Source organism: Pantherophis guttatus, chromosome 2, assembly GCF_059756535.1.
Source record: "Pantherophis guttatus breed Tessera chromosome 2, ASM5975653v1, whole genome shotgun sequence".
Taxonomy (NCBI): Eukaryota; Metazoa; Chordata; class Lepidosauria; order Squamata; family Colubridae; genus Pantherophis; species Pantherophis guttatus.
Window position 1 is genome coordinate 108,203,529 of NC_142064.1, and position 27,846 is coordinate 108,231,374.

At 44.5% G+C, this 27,846-nt stretch overlaps 1 protein-coding gene across 9 annotated transcripts in view; it reads left to right on the forward strand.

The window, feature by feature from the left end:
- MFAP5 (microfibril associated protein 5) overlaps positions 1-27,846 on the forward strand; it is a 119,115-nt gene that overhangs the window by 45,911 nt on the left and 45,358 nt on the right. For all 9 annotated transcript variants that reach the window (XM_087888440.1, XM_087888447.1, XM_087888444.1 and 6 more), the window contains one exon: positions 14,048-14,135. In XM_087888440.1, the coding sequence (XP_087744566.1) occupies positions 14,048-14,135 (88 nt within the window). The remainder of the gene's footprint in view (positions 1-14,047; positions 14,136-27,846) is intronic.

A 27,846-nucleotide genomic window follows, 5' to 3' on the forward strand; every position in this document is an offset into this window, starting at 1 on the left:
TCTTTCTCTCCATCTTTCTTTCTCTCCCCCTCTTCTCTCCATCTCTCTTTCTCTCCATCTCTTTCTCCCCCTCTCTCTTTCTTTCCCTCTCTTTCTCCCTATCTCTCTTTCTCTCCATCTCTCTTTCTCTCCATCTCTCTTTCTCCCACTCATTTTCTCCCCTTCATCTCTTTCTCTCCATCTCTCTTTCTCCCCCTCTCTTTCTCTCCTTCATCTATTTTTCTCTTCATCTCTCTTTCTCCCCATCTTTCTCTCCTTCATCTTTCTCTCCATCTCTTTCTCCCCCCTCTTTCTCTCCATCTCTCTTTCTCTCCATCTCTTTCTCCACCTCTTTTTCTATCATTCATCTCTCTTTCTCTTGTTCATCTCTCTTTTCCCCCTCTTTCTCTCCATCTCTCTTTCTCTCCATGTCTTTCTCCCCCCTCTCCATCTCTCTTTCTCTCCCTCTCTTTCTCTCTATCTCTCTTTTTCTCCATCTCTCTTTCTCTCCATCTCTCTCTCCCCCCTCTCTCTCTCCTCCATCTCTCTTTCTCTCCATTTCTTTCTCTCTCTCTCCATCTCTCTTTCTCTCCATCTCTCCTTCTCCCCCTATTTCTCTCCTCTTTCTCTCCATCTCTCTTTCTCTCCTTCATCTCTCTTTCCCCCCTCTTTCTCTCCCTCTTTCTTTCGTCTGTTTCTCTCCTTCATATCTCTTTCTCTCCATCTCTCTTTCTCTCCATCTCTCTTTCTCCCCCTCTTTCTCTCCTTCATCTCTCTTTCTCTCCATCTCTTTCTCTATATTTCTCTTTCTCTCCATCTCTCTTTCTCTCCCTCTCTTTCTCTTTATCTCTCTTTCTCTCCATCTCTCTTTCTCTCCATCTCTTTCTCCCCCTCTCTTTCTGTCCTTCATCTCTTTCTCTCCATCTCTCTTTCTCTCCCCCTCTCTTTCTCTCCATCTCTCTTTCTCTCCATCTCTTTCTCCCCCTCTCTTTCTATCATTCATCTCTCTTTCTCTCGTTCATCTCTCTTTCCCCCCCTCTCTTTCTCTCGCTCCCTTTCTCCCAATCTCTCTTTCTCTCCATCTCTCTCCATCTCTCTTTCTCCCCCTCTTTCTCTCCTTCATCTCTCTTTCTCTCCATCTCTTTCTCTCTATTTCTCTTTCTCTCCATCTCTCTTTCTCTCCCTCTCTTTCTCTTCATCTCTCTTTCTCTCCATCTCTCTTTCTCTCCATCTCTTTCTCCCCCTCTCTTTCTGTCCTTCATCTCTTTCTCTCCATCTCTTTTTCTCTCCCCCTCTCTTTCTCTCCATCTCTTTCTCTCCATCTCTTTCTCCCCCTCTTTCTCTCATTCATCTCTCTTTCCCTCGTTCATCTCTCTTTTCCCCCTCTCTTTCTCTCCCTCCCTTTCTCCCTATCTCTCTTTCTCTCCATCTCTCTTTCTCTACATCTCTTTCTCCCCCTATCTTCCTGTCCTTCATCTCTTTCTCTCCATCTCTCTTTCTCTCCATCTCTCTTTCTCCCACTCATTTTCTCTCCTTCGTCTCTTTCTCTCCATCTCTCTTTCTCCCCCTCTCTTTCTCTCCTTCATTATTTTTCTCTTCATCTCTCTTTCTCCCCTTCTTTCTCTCCTTCATATCTTTCTCTCCATCTCTTTCTCCCCCCTCTTTCTCTCCATCTCTCTTTCTCTCCATCTCTTTCTCCACCTCTTTTTCTATCATTCATCTCTTTCTCTCGTTCATCTCTCTTTTTCCCCTCTCTCACCTTCATCTCTTTTTCTCTCCATCTCTCTTTCTCTCCCTCTTTCTCTCCTTCATCTCTCTTTCTCTCCATCTCTATCTCCCCCTCTCTTCCTCTCCATCTCTTTCTCCCCCTATCTTTCTCTCCACCTCACTTTCTCTCCATCTCTTTCTCCACCTCTTTTTGTCTCGTTCATCTCTCTTTCTCCTCCCTCTTTCTCTCCATCTCTTTCTCTCCTCTCTTTCTCTCCTTCCTCTCTTTCTCTCCATCTCTTTCTCCCCCTCTCTTTCTCTCCTTCATCCTTTTCTCTCCATCTCTCTCTCCCCCCTCTTTCTCTCCTCCATCTCTCTTTCTCTCCGTCTCTTTCTCTCTCTCTCCATCTCTCTTTCTCTCCATCTCTCCTTCTCCCCCTCTTTCTCTCCTCTTTCTCTCCATCTCTCTTTCTCTCCTTCATCTCTCTTTTCCCCCTCTTTCTCTCCCTCTTTCTTTCCTCTGTTTCTCTCCTTCATCTCTCTTTCTCTCCATCTCTCTTTCTCTCCATCTCTCTTTCTCCCCCTCTTTCTCTCCTTCATCTCTCTTTCTCTCCATCTCTTTCTCTATATTTCTCTTTCTCTCCATCTCTCTTTCTCTCCCTCTCTTTCTCTTTATCTCTCTTTCTCTCCATCTCTCTTTCTCTCCATCTCTTTCTCCCCCTCTCTTTCTGTCCTTCATCTCTTTCTCTCCATCTCTCTTTCTTTCCCCCTCTCTTTCTCTCCATCTCTCTTTCTCTCAATCTCTTTCTCCCCCTCTCTTTCTCTCATTCATCTCTCTTTCTCTCGTTCATCTCTCTTTTCCCCCCTCTCTTTCTCTCGCTCCCTTTCTCCCTATCTCTCTTTCTCTCCATCTCTCTTTCTCTCCATCTCTTTCTCCCCCTATCTTCCTGTCCTTCATCTCTTTCTCTCCATCTCTCTTTCTCCCCCTCTCTTTCTCTCCTTCATCTATTTTTCTCTTCATCTCTCTTTCTCCCCCTCTTTCTCTCCTTCATCTCTTTCTCTCCATCTCTTTCTCCCCACCTCTTTCTCTTCATCTCTCTTTATCTCCATCTCTTTCTCCAACTCTTTTTCTATCATTTATCTCTCTTTCTCTTGTTCATCTCTCTTTTCCCCCTCTTTCTCTCCATCTCTCTTTCTCTCCATGTCTTTCTCCCCCCTCTCCATCTCTCTTTCTCTCCCTCTCTTTCTCTCTATCTCTCTTTTTCTCCATCTCTCTTTCTCTCCATCTCTCTCTCCCCCTCTCTTTCTCTCGTTCATCTCTCTTTCTCTCATTCATCTCTCTTTCTCTCCATCTCTTTCTCCCTATCTTTCTGTCCTTCATGTCTTTCTCCCCCTCTCTTTCTCTCCTTCATATCTTTCTCTCCATCTCTCTTTCTCTCCCTCTTTCTCTCCTTCATCTGTCTTTCTCTCCCTCTTTCTCTCCATCTCTTTCTCCACCTATCTTTCTGTCCTTCATCTCTTTCTGTCCATCTCTCTTTGTCTCCATCTCTCTTTCACCCCTTCTCTTTCTCTCCTTCATCTCTTTCTCTCCATCTCTCTTTCTCCCACCTCTCTCACCTTCATCTCTTTTTCTCTCCATCTCTCTCTCCCTCTTTCTCTCCTTCATCTCTCTTTCTCTCCATCTCTCTCTCCCCCTCTCTTCCTCTCCATCTCTTTCTCCCCCTATCTTTCTCTCCACCTCACGTTCTCTCCATCTTTCTCCTTCATCTCTATTTCTCCCCGTCTTTCTCTCCATCTCTTTCTCCACCTCTTTTTCTCTCGTTCATCTCTCTTTCTCTCCTTCTTTTTTTTTATTAAAAAGTTTTATAAGAAATACAAACAATTTTCTCCCCCCCACCCTTCCCCTTCCCCACATAAATTATACATTTTCTTATACATAAGAAATCCTCCATATTTATGTTTCCCTTAAAGAAAGCATTAAAATAAAACATTTTAATTATATTCGGAGTTGCTCTTCTCCTTCTTCCCTCATTCCACAACAAACCTTCTCCTCCTCCTTCCCTCCCTCCTCTTCCCTCCTACCTCTTCTCCCACCTCATCCTACTTCCTTTCCCTCTCCCCCACTTCTCTCTTCTTTTCCCCCTTCTCACCTTCACTCCTACTCCTGTCCCTTCCTCCTCTCCTTTCTTCCATTCCTCTCCCTCCCTCTCCTCTTCCTACTCCCTCCTCCCCTCTCCTTTCTAACTTCTTTGCTGTGAAATATTTTCCTCCTTTAGTATCTGAGCAACTCCTATATTCTAGAATACACTTTCTTCTGCTAAGACATTTCTCTAATCATCACTTCCCCCCACTCCCTTATCCCCCCCTCCCCACCCCACCCCTGACTTCCCAGAGCAAACACAGGGTATAGCATCTAACAAACATATGCTAAAATAAACTAACAAATTATAAAGTTCAAAGCTCCCACATGTTCTTTAACTCCCTTTGCTCCAATTCAACAACCTCCCTTTTATAAATTCTCAATACCAATTAAATTAAATTCATTCTTCCTACTTATATAGAAAAAAAGAAAAAAAAACCTTTTTCTTAATGCATAATCCGATACTTTAGCGGTCTTACAAACAATAAAAATCATGAATAAATTCCATTTCTATACCAGAAAAAAAATTTTCATCTTAAAATCTTGCACATTTTATCTCAAATATCTTTTAAAATAATATAGTCTAATGTTAAACATTTTAAAAATCTCTTAATACCTTTAAAACACTTATTTACCAAATATAAATTTCAGAATCTATAGGAGGGTATCTTTCAATTTTTCAATTAACCGTCTTAATACCTCTAACTTTTTAAAAGAACAACCCTTAACTATCCAAAACTAATTATCAGTTTACAATAAAATTCTGAGTTTAACATTAATCCTCTTCGCTTCAAAGGGTTAGACATCCTAAAAGCTTATACAATTTATCTCATATATCTTGTAGAATAATATAACCTTATGTTAAACATTTTAAAAATCTTTTAATACCATTAAAACACATATTTGCCCGTTGCCAATTTCAAAATCCACAGGAGAATATCTCTCTTAATCTTCTGTTCTTCACTTCTTTTTGTATTTTTTCCAATCCTTTTTTTTAATAAATTCTTTCAACAATCCCCCCAGTTTTATTTTGGAAACTTAAAATAGTGATTTGAGGTTGATGTTTCTGAAATACTCGCTCTCTTCTTGAAGTCAGATTTTCTAACTTAAAATCCTCATCTCGTCTCTTCTGGTTTGTATAATCATTCAATCCATTTCTTTGTCCATATAGCCAAAGTTTGTTGCCATAAAGATTGCCAGCTTGCAATAAAGAAACCATTTGTTGCTTTTTTGTCATTGGAATGGAAACGTCCACCAAATCCTTTGTTTCAACTGTACCAGCCAATCTCTTAATCCTGTCCATTTCCTGATCTTCCAAAAACAAATTCTTCTGAATAATTTCCTGCTTATAATTTCCCAAGCTATTTTTTGAAAAAGCCCTTTCGATTGTATTCAGCAGGGCTGAAGTAAAAAAGTCTAGAAGTTCTTGAAAAGCCTGGACAGTCACGGCTTGGGAATTTGCTGATTCACCAGCCCTGTTGTCAGCCATATTTCAGCTACTTTGTATTTATCCAGCTATCAGGACAACAATTCAACTTTTTTCCACCAGTATAAAGACCAGATTTTAGTTAAAATCAGAACCAAATTCTTTTCCTCAATACCAAATTCTTTCCATGGACGCTTCCCCTTTAAAACTTTCTCTTAGGGTGTAATACAGTAGCTGTAAAGTGTTAACAAGCCTTAACGAGCGCTTCCCCTGGTAGTTTCTTCCTCCCGCCCTCAGGCGCCATTTTCTGCATATTAAAGCGGAGTTAAAGTGTTACTTGCAAATTTCCTTTTGTTTTCTCCTGATTTGCTCCGTCTGCGATCGAAGTAAAGATGTTAAAAATCCCCCCCATCTCTCTTTTCCCCCTCTTTCTCTCCCTCTTTCTTTCCTCTGTTTCTCTCCTTCATCTCTCTTTCTCTCCATCTCTCTTTCTCTCCATCTCTATTTCTCCCCCTCTTTCTCTCCTTCATCTCTCTTTCTCTCCATCTCTTTCTCTATATTTCTCTTTCTCTCCATCTCTCTTTCTCTCCATCTCTTTCTCCCCCTCGCTTTCTGTCCTTCATCTCTTTCTCTCCATCTCTCTTTCTCTCCCCCTCTCTTTCTCTCCATCTCTCTTTCTCTCCATCTCTTTCTCCCCCTCTCCTTCATCTCTCTTTCTCTCGTTCATCTCTCTTTCCCCCCCTCTCTTTCTCTCCCTCCCTTTCTCCCTATCTCTCTTTCTCTCCATCTCTCTTTCTCCCCCTCTTTCTCTCCTTCATCTCTCTTTCTCTCCATCTCTTTCTCTCTATTTCTCTTTCTCTCCATCTCTCTTTCTCTACATCTCTTTCTCTTTATCTCTCTTTCCCTCCATCTCTCTTTCCCTCCATCTCTTTCTCCCCCTCTCTTTCTGTCCTTCATCTCTTTCTCTCCATCTCTCTTTCTCTCCCCCTCACTTTCTCTCCATCTCTCTTTCTCTCCATCTCTTTCTCCCCCTCTCTTTCTCTCATTCATCTCTCTTTCTCTTGTTCATCTCTCTTTTCCCCCCTCTCTTTCTCTCCCTCCCTTTCTCCCTATCTCTCTTTCTCTCCATCTCTCTTTCTCTACATCTCTTTCTCCCCTATCTTCCTGTCCTTCATCTCTTTCTCTCCTTCATCTCTTTCTCTCCATCTCTATTTCTCCCCTCCCCTTCATCTCTTTCTCTCCATCTCTTTCTCTCTATCTCTCTTTCTCTCCATCTCTCTTTCTCTCCATCTCTCTCTCCTCCTCTCTTTCTCTCGTTCATCTCTCTTTCTCTCATTCATCTCTCTTTCTATCCATCTCTTTCCCCCATCTTTCTCTCCATCTCTTTCTCCCCCTCTGTTTCTGTCCTTCATCTCTTTCTCTCCATCTCTCTTTCTCTCCATCTCTTTCTCCACCTCTTTTTCTATCATTCATCTCTCTTTCTCTCATTCATCTCTCTTTTCACCCTCTTTCTCTCCATCTCTTTCTCTCCATGTCTTTCTCCCCCCCTCTCCATCTCTCTTTCTCTCTCTCTCTTTTTCTCCATCTCTCTTTCTCTCCATCTCTCTCTCCTCCTCTCTTTCTCTCGTTCATCTCTCTTTCTCTCATTCATCTCTCTTTCTATCCATCTCTTTCCCCCTATCTTTCTGTCCTTCATCTCTTTCTCCCCCTCTCTTTCTCTCCTTCATATCTTTCTCTCCATCTCTCTCTCTCTCTCTTTCTCTCCTTCATCTCTCTTTCTCTCCCTCTTTCTCTCCATCTCTTTCTCCCCCTCTCTTTCTGTCCTTCATCTCTTTCTCTCCATCTCTCTTTTTCTCCCCCTCTCTTTCTCTCCATCTCTCTTTCTCTCGTTCATCTCTCTTTCTCGTTCATCTCTCTTTGTCCCCCTCTCTTTCGCTCCCGCTCTCTCTCCCTCTCCCTTTCTCTCCATCTCTCTTTCTCTCCATCTCTTTCTCCACCTATCTTTCTGTCCTTCATCTCTTTCTGTCCATCTCTCTTTGTCTCCATCTCTCTTTCACCCCTTCTCTTTCTCTCCTTCATCTCTTCCTCTCCATCTCTTTCTCCCCCTATCTTTCTCTCTACCTCACTTTCTCTCCATCTCTTTCTTCCTCTCTTTCTCTCCTTCATCTCTCTTTCTCCCCCCTCTTTCTATCCATCTCTTTCTCTCCCGTCTTTCTCTCCTTCATCTCTTTCTCTCCATCTCTTTCTCCCCCTCTCTTTCTCTCCTTCATCTCTTTCTCTCCATCTCTCTCTCCCCCTCTTTCTCTCCTCCATCTCTCTTTCTCTCTTTCTCTCCGTCTCTTTCTCTCTCTCTCCATCTCTCTTTCTCTCCATCTCTCCTTCTCCCCCTCTTTCTCTCCTCTTTCTCTCCATCTCTCTTTCTCTCCATCTCTTTCTCCACCTCTCTTTCTCTCCTTCATCTCTCTTTTCCCCCTCTTTCTCTCCCTCTTTCTTTCCTCTGTTTCTCTCCTTCATCTCTCTTTCTCTCCATCTCCCTCTCCCCCCTCTTTCTTTCCTTCATCTCTCTTTCTCTCTTTCTCTCCCTCTCTTTCTCTCTATCTCTCTTTCTCTCGTTCATCTCTCTTTTCCCCCCTCTCTTTCTCTCCCTCTTTCTCCCTATATCTCTTTCTCTCCATCTCTCTTTCTCTCCATCTCTCCTTCTCCCCCTCTTTCTCTCCTTCATCCCTCTTTCTCTCCATCTCTTTCTCTCTTTCTCTCCATCTCCAAGCGATTGCCCCTCCAAGCGATCCTCAGCATTTTCAGGCTTTTCTGGCCCCATCCTGCAGCCTTTGCCCCCTGGTAAGTGTTCCAGTACCAGGGGGGCTTCCAGAAGACTCTTCAGAGCCCCACAGGCCTGGGCCCAGACCTGGCTCTGAAGCACAGAGGGAGAGGTCCGTCCCAGTCGGTTCCTGGGCTGGAATGAGATCTGAGCATGCCCAGCAGTCCGCACATGCTCAGTTGGCTCCACCTGAAAAAGAAAAGAATAATCAGAGAAAAATACCTACACCGGCCAGCAGAGGGATCCCTCTCCCATTTACTTCAATGGAACCAAAGCAAAGATACCTTGGACAGCAAAATATATCAGCATTTTCTGCCCCAGCTGTGTCTGTTCTCCCAAATAATTTCCAGAAATTACATCTGTCAGGGGAAAATTATAATATATGGAACAAAGAGACTCAGGTATGTCTCTTAAAAGAGGGGACCCTAGAAATGGTTTTAGACCCCCCCACCTTTCCCTTGGGGACCTCAAGAAGAGTGGTACCACAGGAGAGTCTATACCACTCTACTGAGCTCACTGGATGCTAGATTGTACCCTAGCATTCCAGATGGGCTCACAGCTGGTGAAATTTGGGGGTTGTTATATAGCCTATTTAACTGTGATAGCTTGGGCTCCACCACAAGACTCACAACAGAGTTCTATGACACCAAGCTAAAATTTGGGGCTAGCATGGCTGAGCACCTGGGAAAGTTGAAGGCACTCAGGGCAGAGCTGGTGCTCAGGGACTACCCTGTGACTGAGGCCAACATGATCGCTATCATTCTGGCATCCCTGGACAAAAGTTGGGGCAATTTTATTGTCTCACTAGAGGGAACCAGAAAGGAAGCCATGACTCTGTCCTACCTCACAGGGAGGCTCAATGAGGAAGACAGGAGGCATAGAGATGTGGGAGAGTACACCAGGGCCACAACTCATCACCATCAATATGGTTTGCCATATTTCTCCCCCAAGTACCCAGCCACAGGAGACAGCTCACAGGGTGCCACCCCAGAAGGGGCCTGCGCGCAGAGAGAGAGAAAGGCTCCACAGCCAGCTCCCAGGCTGTCAAAGATGCACAAGACTGAGGCAGTTGTGCCCATGCCGCCTCAACCAGTACCACGGCCCTCCAAGGCCAATGAAGGCAAGAAACCTGAGCCTCAGCAGGCACCTAAGGCAGATAAGCCCAAAGAAGGGCCTAAGGTGCTAGCACTGCCCAAGGCAACCAGAGCCAAGGGGGTGTCAGTGGGAAAGACGCTGCATACTAAATGTGCCCACTTCTTACATCGGAGGTTAGGCCATGCAAGCTTCCCAGTGGTTAAAAAGATGGGGGAATTCGCTGAGGGGATTCATCTCCAGGATTGTGAGGTGTTTCTGGACTGTGCCATCTGTAAGAGGGCAAAGAGGAAGGCCACCCCAATACCTAAGGTGTCACTGCGTAAAACTCAATACCCATATCAATTAATACTTGTTGATTTGGTTGGGCCATTTACACTGTCCCTAGGAAAAAGGCAGTATTTCCTCACTGTCATCGATGATTTCTCGAGGTATGGCCATGTGTATACCCTCACAGAAAAGTCTGAAGCCTTTGATGCCATAAAACCATTGTACAACTATGTGGAAACAAGACAAAGATCGTGCAGCTGCAGAGCGACCGTGGGGCTGAGTTCATGTCCCGAAAATTCCAGGACTGGATAAGGCACAAGGGCATACACCATTTTCATACAGCCCCTTTTACACCTGCGCAGAATGGTGTGTCAGAAAAACGCAATGGCATTCTGCAGACCATGATGCGCAGCCTGATTGCGGATGCTGGGGTTGCGAAATCGTACTGGGCGTAGGCGGTACACTCCGCCAACTACACCCTGAACCGCATCTGGAGCAGCGTTGTGAACCAGACCCCATATTTTCTGGTCCACGGTAGGAAGCCAAATTTGGGACACTTGTGTGTGTTTGGCTCCTACGCTTGGGTGCACATCCCCAAGCAGCTGCGAAAGAAGGGGAGATCCGTCTCCCAGAGACTGAGGTTCTTGGGCTATGCCCCTGACTCCAAGGCCTACCGATTCCTGGGAGAAGGGGGCAGGATTGTGACCTCCCAATCTGCCTCCTTCGAAGAGGACTCCAATTGGACCCAGATCCACTCAAATGATCTGGGTCCATACATTAACCGGCCCAGCAAAGCTGCACCAACCATGATACCACCTGAGACAACCACAGACCCTGCCACCGACGAGAGCGAGGAACAGGATGAAGAGGTCAGCCTACCTGGTCCAGATGAGGAGGATGAGCCATCCAGTCCTGAGGGGGAAGACACGCCATCTTCACCTGACTCTTCGCCTCCAGCGACGCTCCAGAGACTCATGATGCCCAAAGCCTGGGACCGAGGGCCTCCACATCCCGGTCGTGAACAGCCAGTTGGCGAGGAACCTGCAGAGGAAAAGGGTGGTGAGTGGCAGGAGGTCAGAAGGTCAAAGCGGTCCAACAAGGGGTCCCACCTAAGAGAATTGACATTGGGCACGTTGCATCCGTCAACAGCATCATGGTCACCCCAAAGACTTTCTCTGCAATCCAAGAGCTGCCCATTAAAGAACAGGAGAGGTGGCAGAACACCTGCTCACCCTCTCACACACATTCACCGTCACCTGTCATTGGCTGGCAAGAAGGGGAATTGTTAGGTGTTTTGTGCCAGCCATGGCAGTCTCTTCAAAGGCCACCAGATGGGGGCAAAGAGGCACCTTTGATCCCACTGGTGGGTCAAGGGGCTCCGGCCCCTGCAGCCCCATTGGGGAAAGTTAATGGCCCTCCGGCCCCCTCACACACTTTGTAAGGGAGGGGCCAGGGGCCCCTATAAGAACCCCTGCACAGGGGCTGCTCTTCCCTTCTTCCCTTTTTTTTTTGCCCTTTTTACCCTTTCCCTTTTGCCTGCTCTTGTTCTAGTCTCCTATGGGACTGATCCATGGGCTCAATCCAGGATGCCTGGGACCTTATTTTACTCCACTTTTACTTCTAAATAAAGACTTAATTTGATTGCATCCTTGTGTGCTGACCTTTTCTCGGAAGCGCCCTCAACGAACCATCATTCTTCGTGAGATCCCTCACAGTAACTGGCTGACCAACTGCACTCAGTGTGTAGTCATCAATGGAATTATACTGTATCTACATGGAGGGAAGTACGCAGATACCTCAAGGTTCTGTTTTGGGGATAGTGCTCTTCAATATTATTTATGATGCGAGGATAGAAGAAGAGCACATCAAATTTGCAGATGACAACAAGTTGGGGGGAATTGCTAACACTTTGGAAGACAGAGTGAAGATTCAGAAGGGTCTTGACATCTCCAGCATTGGACCCTAGCTAAAAAGGAACATTTCAATGGTGATCAAAGTAAGGTCCTGCACAAAATCAGGAAAACCAGGTGCACATGTATAGAATAGGAGGTACCTGGCTCAACAGCAATAATGGTGAGAGGGATTTAGCTCATAGTGGACAACCACTTAAGTATGAGCAGCAGCTTGCTGCAGCTGCCATATAATGCATTAGTAAAGCCATACTTGGTATACTGTGTCCTGTTCTGCTCACCATGATACAAAAAAAGATGCTGAGACCTTAGAAAGACTGTAAAGAGCAACCAAGATGGTAAGAGGGATAGAGACTGAACTGTGTCATTAACAGCTAAGGGAAATAAAGAAGAGAAGACTTAGGGGTGATGATAGCCATATTCCAATACTTGAAGGATATGATAGGGAAACTGATTTATTGTCCAAAGCATTTGAGGACAGGATAAGAAATAATGGAACTAAGGTGAAATTTTCTGACAGTGAAAGCTGTCCAATTAGTCAGTGGAACAATATGCCTCCTGGAATTGTGGAAGCACAATCGCTGTGGTTAAAAAAAAAATTAGACTGCCATTTGTTCAGGATGGAATAAGGATTCTGTCTTTGGACAGGGGGCTAGACTAAAAAACCTCCAATGTCACTTCCAGCCTAACAATTCTATGGTTCTAAACCACAGTTTCACCGCATTTTCTGAAAGCATTTTTCATCTCAGCTAAGCAAGCATGGCAAGAGGGATTCCCTATTCCCTATTTCCTCTTCCTAACCCCTCAAAGGCAATTTAAATACATTATACAATTGTCTTCTCTTCTGCCACTTTTGCAGTGCTGAAAATTATTATTATTAGATTGTTATCCCACCTTTTTTTTTATCTAAATACCAAAGAAAACAAACAAGTGTCTATCTGATGACACTATCAAAATAGCTGATCAGCAAAGAGCAGCCAAAGCCAAAGGCAATAAGGATAAAGTTAAAAAGCTGGATGCAATTTTTCCATATGAAGCCAGGAAAGACAAAAATAGGCAGTGGGAGGAGCAGTGTCAACATCTGGAAGAATTTAATAGAAAGGGACATACTAAGGTCATGTTTGCTGTAGTGAAAATGATGCGATCCAGCATTTCAGTATAGCAAGGAACTGTTAAAGACCACAAGGGGAATGTACTAAGTGATCAGCAGAAGATCAGGAACAGATGGAAATAATGTATGGAAGAATATACAGAAGGACTCTATAGCAGTTTGACTTACCATCAAGATGACAACAATGACAGTCCTTAATAAAGAACCAAACATCCTGAAATTTCCAAACTGGAAAGCCCCAAGTATTGATGGAATACCTCCAGAATTACTAAGACCAGCGTCACTTAACATCATCACTATCCTGTGTCAAGAGATATGGACTACATATCAATGGCCTCAGGGCTGGAAAATATCTATTTTATCCCATTAGTAAAGAAAGGCAATGCCAGAGACTGCAACTATTGCACGATTGCATTGATTTCTCATGCAAGCAAGATTCTGTTAAAAATTATTAAACTTCAATGCTATGTACATTCTCTGTTATCTAAAAATACAATATCCTTGCAGATAAATAATTTGGCTGTAAATAATATTTTGAATATCACCTTTACAGAATTACAGAATAATAGAGTTGGAGGGGAACTTGGAAGTCTTATAGTCCAACACCTTGTTCAGGCAAGAGACCTTATACGATGCCAGACAAATGGCTATCCAATCTCTTCTTAAAAACCTCCAGGGATGGAGCACTCATAACATATGGAGGCAAGACATTCCACTGATTAATTGTTGTCACTGACAGGAATGCTTTGGACAATATCCTCTTTGTGATAGCCCCTCAAATATTGGAAGACTGCTATCATGTCATTCCTAGTCCTTCTCTTCATTAAAGCACACAACCACATTTGTGCAACCATTCATCATACACTTTAGCCTCCAGCCCCTAATCATCATTGTTGCTCTTGTGTTGTTTGGTTCTGTTAGCTTCTAGTACAGGAGTGTCAAACACAAGGCCCGCGGGCTGGATTCAGCCTGCAATGTGATCGGATTGGCTCATGGGGCCATCCTGGAAAATGTAAGGGGCCAGTCCGCGTCTACCCAATGTGAAGAGGAAACATGCCAGCAGTTTGGGGAGTGGCATCAAGCTGGCCATGCCCACCTAGTCAGCCATGCCCAGTGAGTGGCATCAAGCTGGCCACACTCACCCAGTTGGCCACACCTGCCCAGTCCCCTGAGGTCAACCACAGGCCTGATGTAGCCCTCAATGAAATTGAGTTTGACACCCCTGTTCTAGTAATAGCTTTGATTGTTTCTAGGTGTTCACAGATCCATTGCTTGAATATCTTTTCCAGGATTTTCCCAGGTATTGATCTCATGCTGCTTGGTCTGTAGTTTCCTGGATCCATTTTTCCTCCTTTTTTGAAGATGCCTCCACTCAGTATTCGTTAGTTTTATTTAAAATAAACTTTTGTTCATTTTAAGTAACAGGTTACGATTTCAGTGTGCAAATGCAAATCATACCTGTGTAAGTTGGTTCCAGTTTCTTTAAATATGATGGATTGCAAATATTTAATGTGATTGTAATATTATCTGGAAACAATTTTGAGGCATTTTTATGTGACTGAGATAATTTATTGGAACTGTGGTTTGCTCCCAGGATGCCGTGAAGAGCAGTTTCCTTGCACACGCCTGTACTCTGTTCACAAGCCTGTGAAGAAGTGCATCAGTTATTTTTGTGTCACAAGGTAAGAGAAAAATCTAAGCATATTATTTGTTAAGAAAAAATGACATACTGTTTTAGATTAGGTTATAAAAAGTAGGGGTGATGCTATTTGTGTTGCATGGTAATTTTGGCAAGTTAGTGAATCTGAATACTTTTAATTTCTACAAACAAAATAGTGAGGTAATAAAGAGTTAATGGGATATTGTTGATAGGCAAAATTCTTCTCCCAAACATATACCATTTTTAAAAGAATTTAGGTAGAACTGGTTGTTCGTTTTCATGTAGACATTTTCTGCAGATATAAAAGATTTGCTATCCCCTACACACCTAAGTTCAAATTGTTCATTTTTCAACAGTTTTCACACGCACACAACCCTCTGAATATAAAGTTGATTTTTAATTATCTTGGGAAATGGTTTTAAAATTAAAAATTGCTGAATTGATTCCCTTTAAACCTAGGTGAATTGTTATAACACCTTATAAAAAATAGGGATTTGATGCAAAAGGACTTATGTGGCCCAGAATGGAGCTAAGCATTAGGATCAGTGGTGGGTTGCCTCCAGTTCGATCCGGTTCTATAGAACCGGTAGTAAAACCAGTGGGAGGCTCCACCCACTGACCCTGACATCATGAGGAACGATCTGCACATGCAGAAGCAAGGCGCATGCGCGAGCAAAATGAGACCGCGCGCACGATCCCGTTGCGAACCGGTAGTAAAGGTAAGTAGAACCCACCCCTGATTAGGATCTAATTGTAACTGAGGTCAAGTATTCAACTGATTGCTTAGGCACCTGCATAGAGAACAGTTTTGTGCATTCAGCTCTCTGCTTCCTGAGTCTTCATATGTTTACCTGGAAGCAAAATTGTACTTTCCTTTGCCCAAATGCCAGTATATCCTTATATGACCCAGTAGCCAAATACAGAAGGGTCCCAGATTGGGTGGAGAGCAGTGGTAGTATTCAATTGTTTTTAACTACCGGTTCTGTAGGCGTGGCTTATTTGGTGGCTGTGGCTTGGTGGACATGTGACTGTGGGCGTGGCTTGGTGGTCATGTGACTGGGTAGGGGTGGCCAACTTGATGTCACGTCAAGGGTTAGGATTAGGGTTAGGGTGCCTGGCCTTGCCTCGCCTCACCTCAAAGGCCTCAATGAAATACAATTTCCCTGTATATTTATTTACTACTACTGAACATCCAAAATATACTATTTAATCCTATGTATATATGCCATATGTGTACATAAATATTACATAGTATGGAGTGTGTATAGGCAAAAAGATACATTATCTACTATACATACTGTATGTGTGTGTCAGTAGAGGTATTCATTTACCTTTGCTACTGGTTTGCAAATGTGAGCGTGCACTGTCTGTCGCAAATCTGTCGCAAAAGTTGAACAGATCTGTCAGCGTCAATATTTGGTCGGTTAATGGTCTCTGGAGGCTGGCTTGAGCAGCCAAATGTTTAGTTGTGCCGCCTACTCCATCGCATGGTGATTCGGTGAAACAAAACAAAAAAATTCACGGACTTAAATATATATACATTCCGAAGAAAGAAATCGAAGACAGCAGGATGCTGCAAGAAGAAAGATGGAAAGTTAGCAGCACAATAGCTGGCACAAGAGATCATCACCAGTTTGTGCCAGTTGATTCAAATTTGATTTCTGTCAGCAAAGTTTCAAATGACACAATTAACTTTGTGGGCAAAATGTCCAATACCGTCAATCTGAATTTAAAATTGGCCAACATATTTCCCAATTGTTATGTTCCTGCATTCATGACAAAAAATGGTGGATAGGCAACATTGTGGAAATTTTGATTGAACAAAATGATGCGTTGGTAACATTTATGCATCCGCGAGGCCCTGCTCGTTCATTTTATTGGCCTGAAAGACAAGATGTTTGTTGGGTTCCAGAACTACATCTTATTTGCATGCTTTCAATGCCTTCAGTTACATCATCAATTCTCAGAAGCGATGCTAAAGAACGTGGAGCATAAATTCAATAATAAATAAGTGATCATTGGAATTTGGCAGTTCATACGAACAGTAGAAATTTCAGCTTGGGAACCATATAAGTGTTGTGGCCCGTACACGGCCTGTGCAGCTAGTAGCTGATTCAGACAGCGAGGAGGCTGGTGTGGTGCTGTGCTAGCAGCCTGTGCAGCTGGCACTCAAGTCGGACAATGAGGAGGCTGGAGAAGATGTGGTGCCAGAGGCGGGGATTCAGCCAAGGCCTTCAGAACCTCCAGAAGCTCCCTTAAGTGAAGAGGATGAAGAGGAGGAGCCTCTTCTCAATGCACGGGTGCGCAGAGCTGCCAAAAGGCAGGAGTGGCTCCTCAGGAGGAGGTCTCCTCAAGAGTAAGGCTTGGGGCTAATTGGCCACTCCCTTAGCCTATTTAAGGAGAACGCCGACTGAAGCAATTTGCAGGGAACAACTTCGTTCACATATCTTCGTGTCTTGTCTTGCTTATTTTATCAGCTTCCTGCAAATTGCTTCTGGGCATTCTGCCAACCACAGTAAGCTTTTAGTATTATTCTTTGAATTCTTGGTGACTGTTAATGCAGTTAATTAACAGCCATTGTTGTAAAAAAACTGGTTTATTTAGTAAACTAAGGTTTGAATGGACTTTGTGCTACGTTCTTTGGGGTCCGTAGCTGGGGCAGAACAATAAGATTCCCACTTTAGGCTTGGGAACCTAGGATAAGCTGCCCGATTGCCAGTTTGGGAACTGGATAGATACACACACAAGGCTTTGGAACCTTGAGAAAGAAACCAAACTACAGGCTGATCCTGAACCAAGAAACCCACCTGTGGCTGGTATTGCATGGCTATCAGGCGTGGCCCCTATGGCGATGGGGTTGCTGGGTCAAGTGCCTGAATTGGTAGTGACAATGTCACCATGGACCAATGCAATATAATAGTAGTACTGATGTCTATATAAAACAAACAAGATGAAACAATAATAGAATGCATGTGATGCTGCCATAGCAATGTCCTCAACTTTTTTAGGGCTTTTTAGGGCTTTATTTGTCAGCAAAGAAACACCAACCCTACTTTTTAAGAGGTTTGAAACATGCTCTTTCCAATGAGAATGATTTAACAGTTTCCAGAAGGTCTTTTTTTGTAAAAGTGGGCTGAAAATATTTTTGGTTCAAAAATAGTTCAATTTGTGAACTATTGGAAAGTAAGAGAATGAAATTTTATATTTGACAACCTTGTGTTGCTAAGTTATTATGCACAAGGTTTCACATTTCTCTTACCTTTCCTTCCAGAGATATAAGAAGCCAAACTTTACCCTTTTTTCGCACTACAGTCATTTTTGGCCAAATTTGCTCCAAATTATATAGACAGAGATCGCTCATGAGAATGTTTTTATTATTTTGTTAAATAGAGCACAACAAGTTGTACAAGATGGCCAAGTTTTGTTTCTCTCAACAAAATATTGCCGGAGATATTATGTTTCAAAGTTGCTGAAACCTGAGATTCATACTGTAGAAGGCTGCGGTGTGGGGTCAAACAAATAACTATATCTCCGCAAGTATTGCATCAGCAAACATAACACTTTACCCATGTTCATTGGGGATGTGTGTGCGTATTCACACCAAAAATCATTGAAATCTGCGATGGTCAAGCTGGGCACTTTTCTGAAATCAGACCACTTGACATGGAATGACCCACCCAGAGTCCACTTTCTGTCACACATTTAACTATAACTTCTGTACATTACAAATGCCTTCAGATGTTCTTCCCTAGCTTGCACGTGATTGTTAGAGCCAGGTGAGGTCATGGATTGAGTAAAATGTGGTGAAATTCACTTAACAATGCTCTTGCTTAGCAACCAAAATTTTGGGCTCAATTGTGGTCATAAGTCAAGGACTAGTTCTGCCTTCCTCTGCATGGCAGCCTTGTCCTAGTAAACTCCTTCTTCGTTCTGGCAATTTTCCTCTCTTAAAGGGACCAAAATAATCCAGACGATATAAGGTTTCCTGCTGGAGCTAGATGGCCTCCAAGGTACCTTCCAGCCCAAGATTGCTGTGCTGTTTCAAAGCATTTTCTGAATCCACGTCTAGTGCCAGGGTTTGTCGTCCTTCCTTCCACCTCTTTCTCTCTCTCTCTCTCTCTCCCCCTTCCTCTTTCTTTCTTTCTTTCTTTCTTTCTTTCTTTCTTTCTTTCTTTTTCTTTCTTTCTTTCTTTCTTTCTTTCTTTCTTTCTTTCTCTCTTTCTTTCTTTCTCTTTCTTTCTTTCTTTTCTCTTTTCTCTCTCTCCCTTCTTTGTCTTTTTCTTTCTTTTTCTTTCTCTCTGTCTCTCTCTTTTCTCTCTCTCTTTCTCCCTTACTTCCTCTTCCTTCTTCTTCTTTTTTTTCTTTGTCTCTTTCTTTGTCTCTTTCTTTGTCTTTCTTTCTTTCTTTGTCTCTTTCTTTCTTTTCTTCTCCCCCCCTTCCCTTCCCTTCCCTTCCCTTCCTCCTTCAAAGTCTAGGAGAGTGAGACCGGGAGGCTTGAGAGAAAGCGCCTGGTGGCAGACGAAAGGAGAGCTCCAAGCGGGGGCAGGCGGTGTGGGGACAAAAGAGGAGCTCCAGGTGGCAGCAGGTGGGGGGGCAGCGGCTAAAAGGGGAGCTCCAGGCAGCGACAGGCAGGGGGTCCCTCGGGGCCCTGGGAAAGTGCAGGCTTTCCAGATGGGACTTACAGGAGTCCGACTCCCAAAGCGCAGTGCTGTAAGTGCACTTACACTGTAAGTGTAAGTCCCATCCAGAAAGCCAGGCAAGAGCAGCAGGGGATGTCAGGAATAAATGCCTTGCCTCAGATCCAGGGCTAGAGGCAGGGGGCTGGACAGGCCAACCCCCAAGGTCCACCCTAACCCAATGACCCCTCCTTACCTTAGCCACGCCCCAGGGGTACTTAAGGTCCAGCCATGCGGTCCTGGCTCAGTTCCAGATCTGTACCTGCAATGATAAGATGACTTGTAAATAAAGACTACTGATTTAAAGAACACTTGTGTGATGGAGTTATTGGGCATGATCCTTGAACATCTTTAACAAAGTGGTAGCAGAGGATGGTTTAATAGCCCAACCCTAATACTCCAGGACATGCCAGGGAACTCCATGCAAAGGACCACGACGGACAGGGTGAATACCAGGGCATTCACCAAGAAGATGGCAGAACGGCCTGCCCAACCCGAAGCCATGCAAGGAGAGGCACCCGAGATGAGCGGCCTACTTCACCATCCATGGACCCCAACCAGAAGCGACGAGGGGTGGAAGGAACCCGAGAGCCCAACGAGCAAGAAACTCGACCTAAAAGAAAAACTCCTGAAGCTAATAGACTCGGCACAAAGCAACACCGACCTCATCGCGGAACTCCGAAGCCTGGTCAAAGGCTGCGAAGCAGCGAGTGAGGAAGATGAAGACAAGTCGGACTACAGCGACGAAGACACGGTAAAAAAAAACTGCCCGCACCAGAAGCCCACCGAAAAGGCCGAAAAAGGATTTGTGCCCTTTTTGCGGAGGCCATCTTGGGAGGTGATGTCACCAATAGATTCCCGAGATTTAAATCTCATGGCGGGAATCGGGGCCTACTCGAGAGTAACCACCCAAAACTATCACGACAAACAGGAAAACCCCAAGCCAAAACCTACGAGCTCGCCTACCGAGCCCGAAGTCAACAAAGCAATAGAATTGATCACCGCGGCCCTAGGGGACAAATGAGGCTGCCGGACACACACCCCGGTGCCAGGCCAAAGCAAGGAGGGAACACTGACACGAAGGGAACCAGCTCCGATGCCCACCCAGGGGAGCAGATCGTTACCACGCAGACCCAACACTACCCATGACTCCCAGGAAGCCCAACCATGGGGACGGGACACCGAGGGCGATGGGACTACTCACCCGACCGGCGACCAGGACCAGATCCAGGATCCGCGGGACCGTCTGCAGGCAGGGGACGACCATCGGCGGGCAGGGGACTCGGCCCGACACCAGGAGGCAGCATCCACACGAGGCCGGGCCATCCGGGACCACTCGCAGCCCCAGCAGGACTTCCGACCTTCACCGGCGATCCTCACCACTTTCCGAAGCTCCAGGCGACGATCCAAAGCGACTTCGACCAAGCGAGGCCGGCCAAAGAGGAACCGAAGGCCCATCTGGAAGATTGGGGCCTTCACCTGGGAGCTGCAGAGACGAGCTCCTCACTCCACTGCGGCTGGGCTGGAATGAACTTCAGGCATGCGCAATGACTCCCTGCAAGAGAAACGGATCGGGACATAGAGCTAGACCAACGCAAGCACATAGAAGCAAGTCGGTTCAGACTTGCCACAGTCATCCCTCTGCCTTATTGCGAGTATCCTTACGTGAGAAACCATGGACAGCGACACAATGTAAGTAATTTAACTTACAATTCAGGGACTTTACCAAGTGACTTTCCCAAACTCAGACTAGATGGGGAGAATTTTCTGGACTGGAACCAGCAGCTCCAAGTCACCTTGCTGAAGGAAGACCTATTATCCCTAGTCACTGACCCCCCAGAAAAACCTTGGACTTTTGAATTAGATTTCACCCATCATAAGGCTTATTATATTGTTATTGCTAGCATTACCCCCAGCATTTACCCTAGCATTAGCCACCACTTAACTGCTCTAGAGGTAATACAGAGGATGCACAAACTATTTTACTGTCAAAGCGTAGCAAGCACCACCAGACTCTCCAGGGAGTTCTATGCCACCAAACTCAAGGCAGGGACCCCAATGAGTGAACATTTGTTGTCCTTAAATGCCACCAGGGCCCAATTGACACAAAGCAAACTCATAGCTGAGGATAGCATTAGGAAAGATCGCTCACTAGGCCGTAGAGAGCAGAGACCCAGCAGAAAGATCGAACCACAGGGCAGGAGCCACAACAACACATAGTGCTACATATGTGGATCAAAGAACCACTACAAAAGGGACTGCCCTAGGAACGTTAGGGACAGGGACAGGCCACACCGGAGGGACAGGCCAGAACAAAGGGCGAGATACAATGACAGACACTCACCAGATGACAGGCACAGGCGCAGGGACTCCCCTAGCCCTAGGGACAGGAGAAATTACAGGGACAGCTCCAGAGAGAGCCAGACTGGGTCACTATATGGACTGGGGGACCAAGAACAACACACCGATCAGGACAGGGAAGAAGGCACATGGCTACTGGACTCAGGAGCCACCAACCACACCACATATGACCAGAACTCACTGACCTCATTCACAAAAGAAAAAATTATAATTAAAGTGGCTAACCAAAACAATGTGCAAGTGACAGGGAAAGGCAACACATACGTGCCAGGGATAGGAACAATACAGGGAGTGCTACTAATGCCAAACATACCCTATAACATCCTTGCCACACTAAAACTGAGCAAGGACAACAACGTTGAGGTGACATTCAAGGAAGGGAAGGCACACATAACTAGAGGGGGTAAGAGCATAGGCAAAACAGTGATCAGTGGGGACTTGCCATTCTTCCACCCAGTCAGAGAAACACAACCCAAGGTAAACAACCATCAGAAGACGAAACCCGACAACTCAAGTAACACAGATGAGGAGAGCAACAATGAGGAAATAGAGGGGGTCAGCCATGCACACACCACCGGCGACCCAAGAGAGCAGGGGCCACCCAGGGAGAGGAAGCCAGCGATAGGGAAGCTAATGCATGACAACTGCGCACATCTGTTATATAGGAAACTAGGGCATATCAGTTTTCCCGTGGTACAGAAAATGATGGAATGCTCCGAAGGTGTAAAAATAAAAAACTGTGAGAACTATCTCGAGTGTTCTATTTGCAAAAGCTCCAAATTAAAAACCAAACCTAGGCCCAAAAAGTCAGTACGCACAACCAACTCAATTTTCCAACTCATACACATGGACCTAGTGGGGCCACTAAAGCCCTCCATTAAATTTATTTATTTATTTATTTATTATTGAATTTCTATACCGCCCTTCTCCCTGAGGACTCAGGGCGGTGTACAGCCAGAATTAAAAAACATGCAGGACAAATATTAAAAAACAATTAAAAGATATATAAATTTGGCCCAATTAAAACTCACTACCAATTAAAACAATTTAAAACATTTAAAAACATTTAAAAGTTTCTTCTTAAGCCTGCCCGGTTTGCTTGAAAAAATGGGTTTTAAGGGCACGACGGAAGGCACTGAGGTCCTGGATTCTCCTTATCTCTGGGGGGAGCTGATTCCAGAGGGTAGGTGCCCCCACAGAGAAGGCCCTCCCCCTGGGGGTCACCAGCCTACACTGTTTGGCTGATGGCACCCCGAGGAGGCCCTCTCTGTGGGAGCGCACGGGTCGATGGGAGGTCGTCGGTAGCAGCAGGCGGTCTCGAAGATAGCTAGGCCCTATGCCATGGAGCACTTTGAAGGTGATAACCAGCACCTTGAAGCGCACCCGGAAGACCACCGGGAGCCAGTGCAGCTCGCGCAGGAGCGGTGTTACATGGGAGCGCCATGCTGCTCCCATCACTACCCGCGCTGCTGCGTTCTGGACCAGCTGGAGCCTCCGGGTGCTCCTCAAGGGGAGCCCCATGTAGAGAGCGTTGCAGTAGTCAAGGCGAGAGGTGACGAGGGCGTGAGTGACTGTGCATAGGGAATCCCGATCAAGAAAGGGCCGCAACTGGCGAATCAGGTGAACCTGACAAAAGGTCCCCCTGGTTACAGCCGTCAGATGTTCCTCCAAGGACAGCTGCATATCCAGGAGGACTCCCAGATTGCGAGCCCTCTCTGTGGGGGCCAACGACTCACCCCCAATAGTCAGTGATGGAGTCAACTGACTATATCGGGATGCTGGGAGCCACAGCCACTCAGTCTTGGAAGGGTTGAGCTTGAGCCTGTTCCTCCCCATCCAGACCCGCACAGCCTCCAGGCACTGGGACATCACTTCAAGGGCATCGTTGGGGTGGCCTGGGGTGGAAGAGGTTCTTCTTGACCATAGTGGACGATTTCAGCCGCTATGGCTTCGTATACACCCTGAAGCACAAAAATGAGGTATTCCAAAAATTTAAAGAATTCTATGCAAGGGTGGAAACACAACATAACACTAAGATCAGACAAATAATGACAGACCGGGGGTCTGAATTTTTGTCAAGTGATTTCTCGTGATGGCTGAAGGCACACGGGGTAGTCCATTACACATCGTCTCCGTTCTCCACCTTCCAAAATGGCATTGTAGAACGAAAAAATGGAACCCTACAGACCATGATGAGGTGTGCACTAGAGGATGCCTGTTTAGGACAGCACTTCTGGTCAGAGGCACTCATCTATTCAAATTATATGTTAAACATGCTGTGGTCCAGTGTACTGAATAAAACTCCATATGAGTTAATGCACCAGAAGAAACCACAGGTGTCACACTTACATATATTCGGGGTCACAGCCGACGTGCACATCCCCAGGCAATTGAGACATAAGGGAGACAAAGTATCCAGAAGCTTGAGGTTCATGGGATACGAACCAGGGACGAAGGGATACAGATTCATAGACAGCAATAACAGATTTGTAGTATCACGAATAGCTGTCTTCCACGAGAATGCCAACTGGTCCAAGATACACCTCAACGAGGTGTCCCTTAGCAAGGACGGACCAGGAGGTAACCAAAAGGTGACAGGGCATAGCACAGGAAAGGCCACAGAACAGGAGAAGGGCCAACCCAAGAGGCAGGAAGTACAAGTGAAGGAATGGAAGGAGAACCACCCCTGTATTAAAGTGGACTCACTCACAGAGAAAGAAGCTAAGTACCTTCATGACACCGAGACACCCCCTGCCAGGCCAGTCAGGGCAAACAGGGGTAAAGCGCCAAAAAGATTAGAGGACTATGTTTTATCCCTCCACACTAACCAACTAACCCCCAACACATATGAGGATGTGCTGAAGTTACCAGAGGGAGAGAGGACAAAGTGGGAACAAGCTATGGAGAGGGAAATGAGCAGCCTAAGGGAACTAAATGTATACACCCCCTCCGAAGTCCCAGCATATAAAACACCCATAGGCACCAGGTGGGTCTACAAAATTAAAACATTAGAAGGAAATAAAGTCCTCTACAAGGCCAGACTGGTGGCACAAGGGTTCGCCCAAAAATACCCTGATGATTATACAGAAACATATTCCCCCACAATCAGGGCTGAAAGTATGAAATGTGCACTGGTAATCACATCACTACTCGGCCTAGAAGTACACCAGTTCGATGTACAAACCGCTTACCTGCACGTTGAGCTCGACAATATGTAAGAGCGCCACCCAGCCAAAGCACCAGGAAGGGGGAAACCTGGGTCCTGAACAGAAGCCTGTATGGACTCAAACAATCAGGGAAACGCTGGTACGAGTGCCTGTCCAAGACTCTGAAATCCATGGGGTTCTCAGCCACCTCTGCTGACAACTGCTTCTTCACTAAGAAGGTAGGCAACTCTGTCGAATATGTCTTAATATACGTGGACGACATACTGTACATCAGCAATCAGTCTAGCAAATGCAATGACTTCGCCAACGAGCTGGGGAGACACTTCTCGCTGAAGATATTGGGTAAAGTGGATAAATACTTGGGGGTACAAATCACAAAGACTGACAAAGGCTTCCAACTATCACAGAAAGACAAAATATTGGAATTATTACATAAATGCAACATGACAAATGCCAAAACGTGTGAGACACCAATGCAGCCAGATTTCATAAAAGACATGTACAATGAGGCTGAGGCGTTCAAGGACAATACATTATACAGATCCACCATAGGTTCTCTATTATACATTGCGAACTGGACAAGGCCCGACATTGCCCTATCAGTTAACCTACTATCTCGGCATGTAGGTAACCCCACTGTATACCACTGGGAAGCCACTGAACTGGAGAGCACATGACGGAGTCCTCCATGTGTTCTCTGGCGACCTGTTTTCTCTCTCCTGCTCTCTTGCTGGGAGGGAGAGAGAGTCTTTCACAGCACTGCTCTTTGAGTCCTGGTAAGTCCAGAAAGCACTGCACCGAAGAGAAACAGGATTCAACCTGTTTCTCTCTGCCTAGCTTTCTGGATGGGACTTACACTTACAGGACCCAAAGCGCTGTGCTGCGAAAGACTCTCTTGCTCTCCCAGCAAGAGAGCTGTGGAGAGAAAACAAGTTGCCAGAGAACAACGCTCCATGTGATCAGCAGCTGCTTCTTCTCTCCACCGCTCTCTTTTTGGGGGAGCATCTTTTGCAGCACCCATCCAGAAAACCAGGCACAGAGAAACAGCCAGGTTGAATGCCAGTACTTTCAGTGTCGACGAGGAACCCAGGCTTGGAGCAGTTTGAGCTTGTTAAGGAGGATCTATCCTTCATCCCAGCCATGCATTTTCAAGCCCGGGCTGCTTGGAGTGAAAAGCTATTGCAATAGCCTGGCCTTGAAAACGCATGGCTGGGGCCGAGGAGTGATCCTCCTTTTTTTTTTTTGAAAAAAGTTTTTTATTTTATTTCTTATAAATATATTGTAAATGTACATTCTCTTATCTATAATTAATCCCACATATACATATATTTTCTAAAGATTTTTTTTAAAAAATTATATTCAGGGTTGCTTTTCTACCCTTTCTTCTCCCTTATTTTACAACAATCTTTCTCTCTTTCCCTTCCCTGCCTTCTTCTATCGTTTTCTACTTTCTTCTTACCTCCTCTCCTTCCTCTTCTCTCCTTCCCCTTCCTTTTCCCCCTTCTCCCTTCTTTCCCTCCTTTCTAACTTTCTCTCCTACTCTTTTCCCCTCCCTTTCTTCCCCTCCTTTTCCCTTTCTTCTGTTCCTCTCTCCTTCTCCCCTCCTATCTTACCCTCTGCTCCTCTTTCCATTCTGTCTCTTTTGTTGTCCGATATTTCCCTTATTGGGAATTTTTTATTAATATATAGAATTTTCTATTAATATATACTTTCTTTTCAATTTCTTTTCTATTTTACCAATTACACATATATCATAATGGTTGTACATTTATGTAGTAACATTTTTTCCTTTCCCCCCATCCCCCTTTTCCATTTGCACATGTGTCATCTGAGTTTCTCTTTTTGTCTTCTCTCTCATTTGCCATCACATTGTCTAATTTATTAATCTGTCATCTTTTATTCATATTTCTTTTCTAACAATACATAAAATCATCCCCATGTCTTGAAATGCACCGATTCCTCTTTATCTTTTATTCTTAATGTTAATCTGTTCATTTTTGGGCAATCTAAAATCTTCTTTATTACTTCACCTTCTGATGGGATTTTTTCTACCTTCCAATTTTGTGCAAACACAATTCTTGCTGCTGTTATTATGTGTTCTTTACTAGCTCTTCTTTACTATATCTCTCTGGTAAAATACCCAATAGAAAAATCTCTGGTTTTAATTCTATACGCTGGTGTATCATTTCCTCTAATCTTGTCTGTGTTCTAATCCAATAATGTTTTGCTTCGGTACATGACCACCACATATGATCCTGGCAAGTGCAAACATTTCCAACATTTAGCTGATTTATCCTTAAACATTTTTGCTAACCTTTCTGGTGACATATGCCATCTATAAAACATTTTATATAAGTTTTCTTTATATGCAGTTGCCATTGTTAATTTATAATTCCTGTCCCATAGTTGTTGCCATCTCTCTAATTCTATTGTATAACCAAAATTTTTTGCCCATGTTATCATTGTCTCTTTTACTTTTTCGTCTTCTAATCTAATTTGCAATAAGTAATTATACAATTTCTTAATTATTTTTCATCTGTTCCAGTCATTATTTCATCCTGATCTGATTTTCCAAAATTAAAACCATACTTTCAAGTCTTTATTGTATCTTGATTGTATTTGCAATTGTGTATACCAGTTTGTCTCAATCCCTTGTTTTTCTAGTTCTTGTTTCTGTTTTAGTTCTCCCTTTTCTGTTAAAATATCCTTATATCTCACAATATTTTCCATATTAATCATATCTGGATGTGTCAACATTTCTATTGTTGAAAGCCACATTGATATTTCCATATAATGTTTTTCTTTCACTCTTTCCCATACTGTTAACAAACCATTCCTTACACAATGTCTCTGGAAGTATCCATGTATCCTGGTTTTCCCGTACCATAGAAAAGCATGCCAACCTAATTGCAAATCATGTCCTTCCAAAGTCAATAATCTTACATTTCTCAATAAAATCCATTCTTTTACTCAAGTTAACATCGCTGCTTGATGGTAGAGTTTTTGATGGAAAACAAACTGTTGTGACCCAGGCCCAAGTGGACACAACAGTTCCAAACAAACAGACTTTATTAGAGCAGCTGAGAATTAATTCATTCTCAGCGTAGTCCAAACTAAATTAAAACAAACTCTTCATAATACAAATTCTTCAGTCTAATCCTCAGTCTAATCTTGGCATAATTAGGCAAACTGCCAAAGGCTTCTCTTGGCAAAAGTTCAGAAGCAGAAGACACCAACCAGAGATAAGTGCAGAAAGACAAGAACAAGTCTATCAACGTTATTTTCTGACAAAGAGCCCAAGAGCCGTTGCTGGTCTTTTAAGCCTTATGGAAGGCTTGGCCCTACTCATCTCTTGGCCCTACTCCCAAGTCATCCTCTTTGCTGTAGCTGCTCTTGCCTTCTGGCAGCTCTTCTCATACATGCACTAGAAACAGGCTCATCCTGTTCCTCTGCCTCTCTACTGTCAGCCTCTGGAGGCTCCAGAGTCCGCACATCACTTCCCAATGGCCCTGGCCCCATCTCTGCCTCC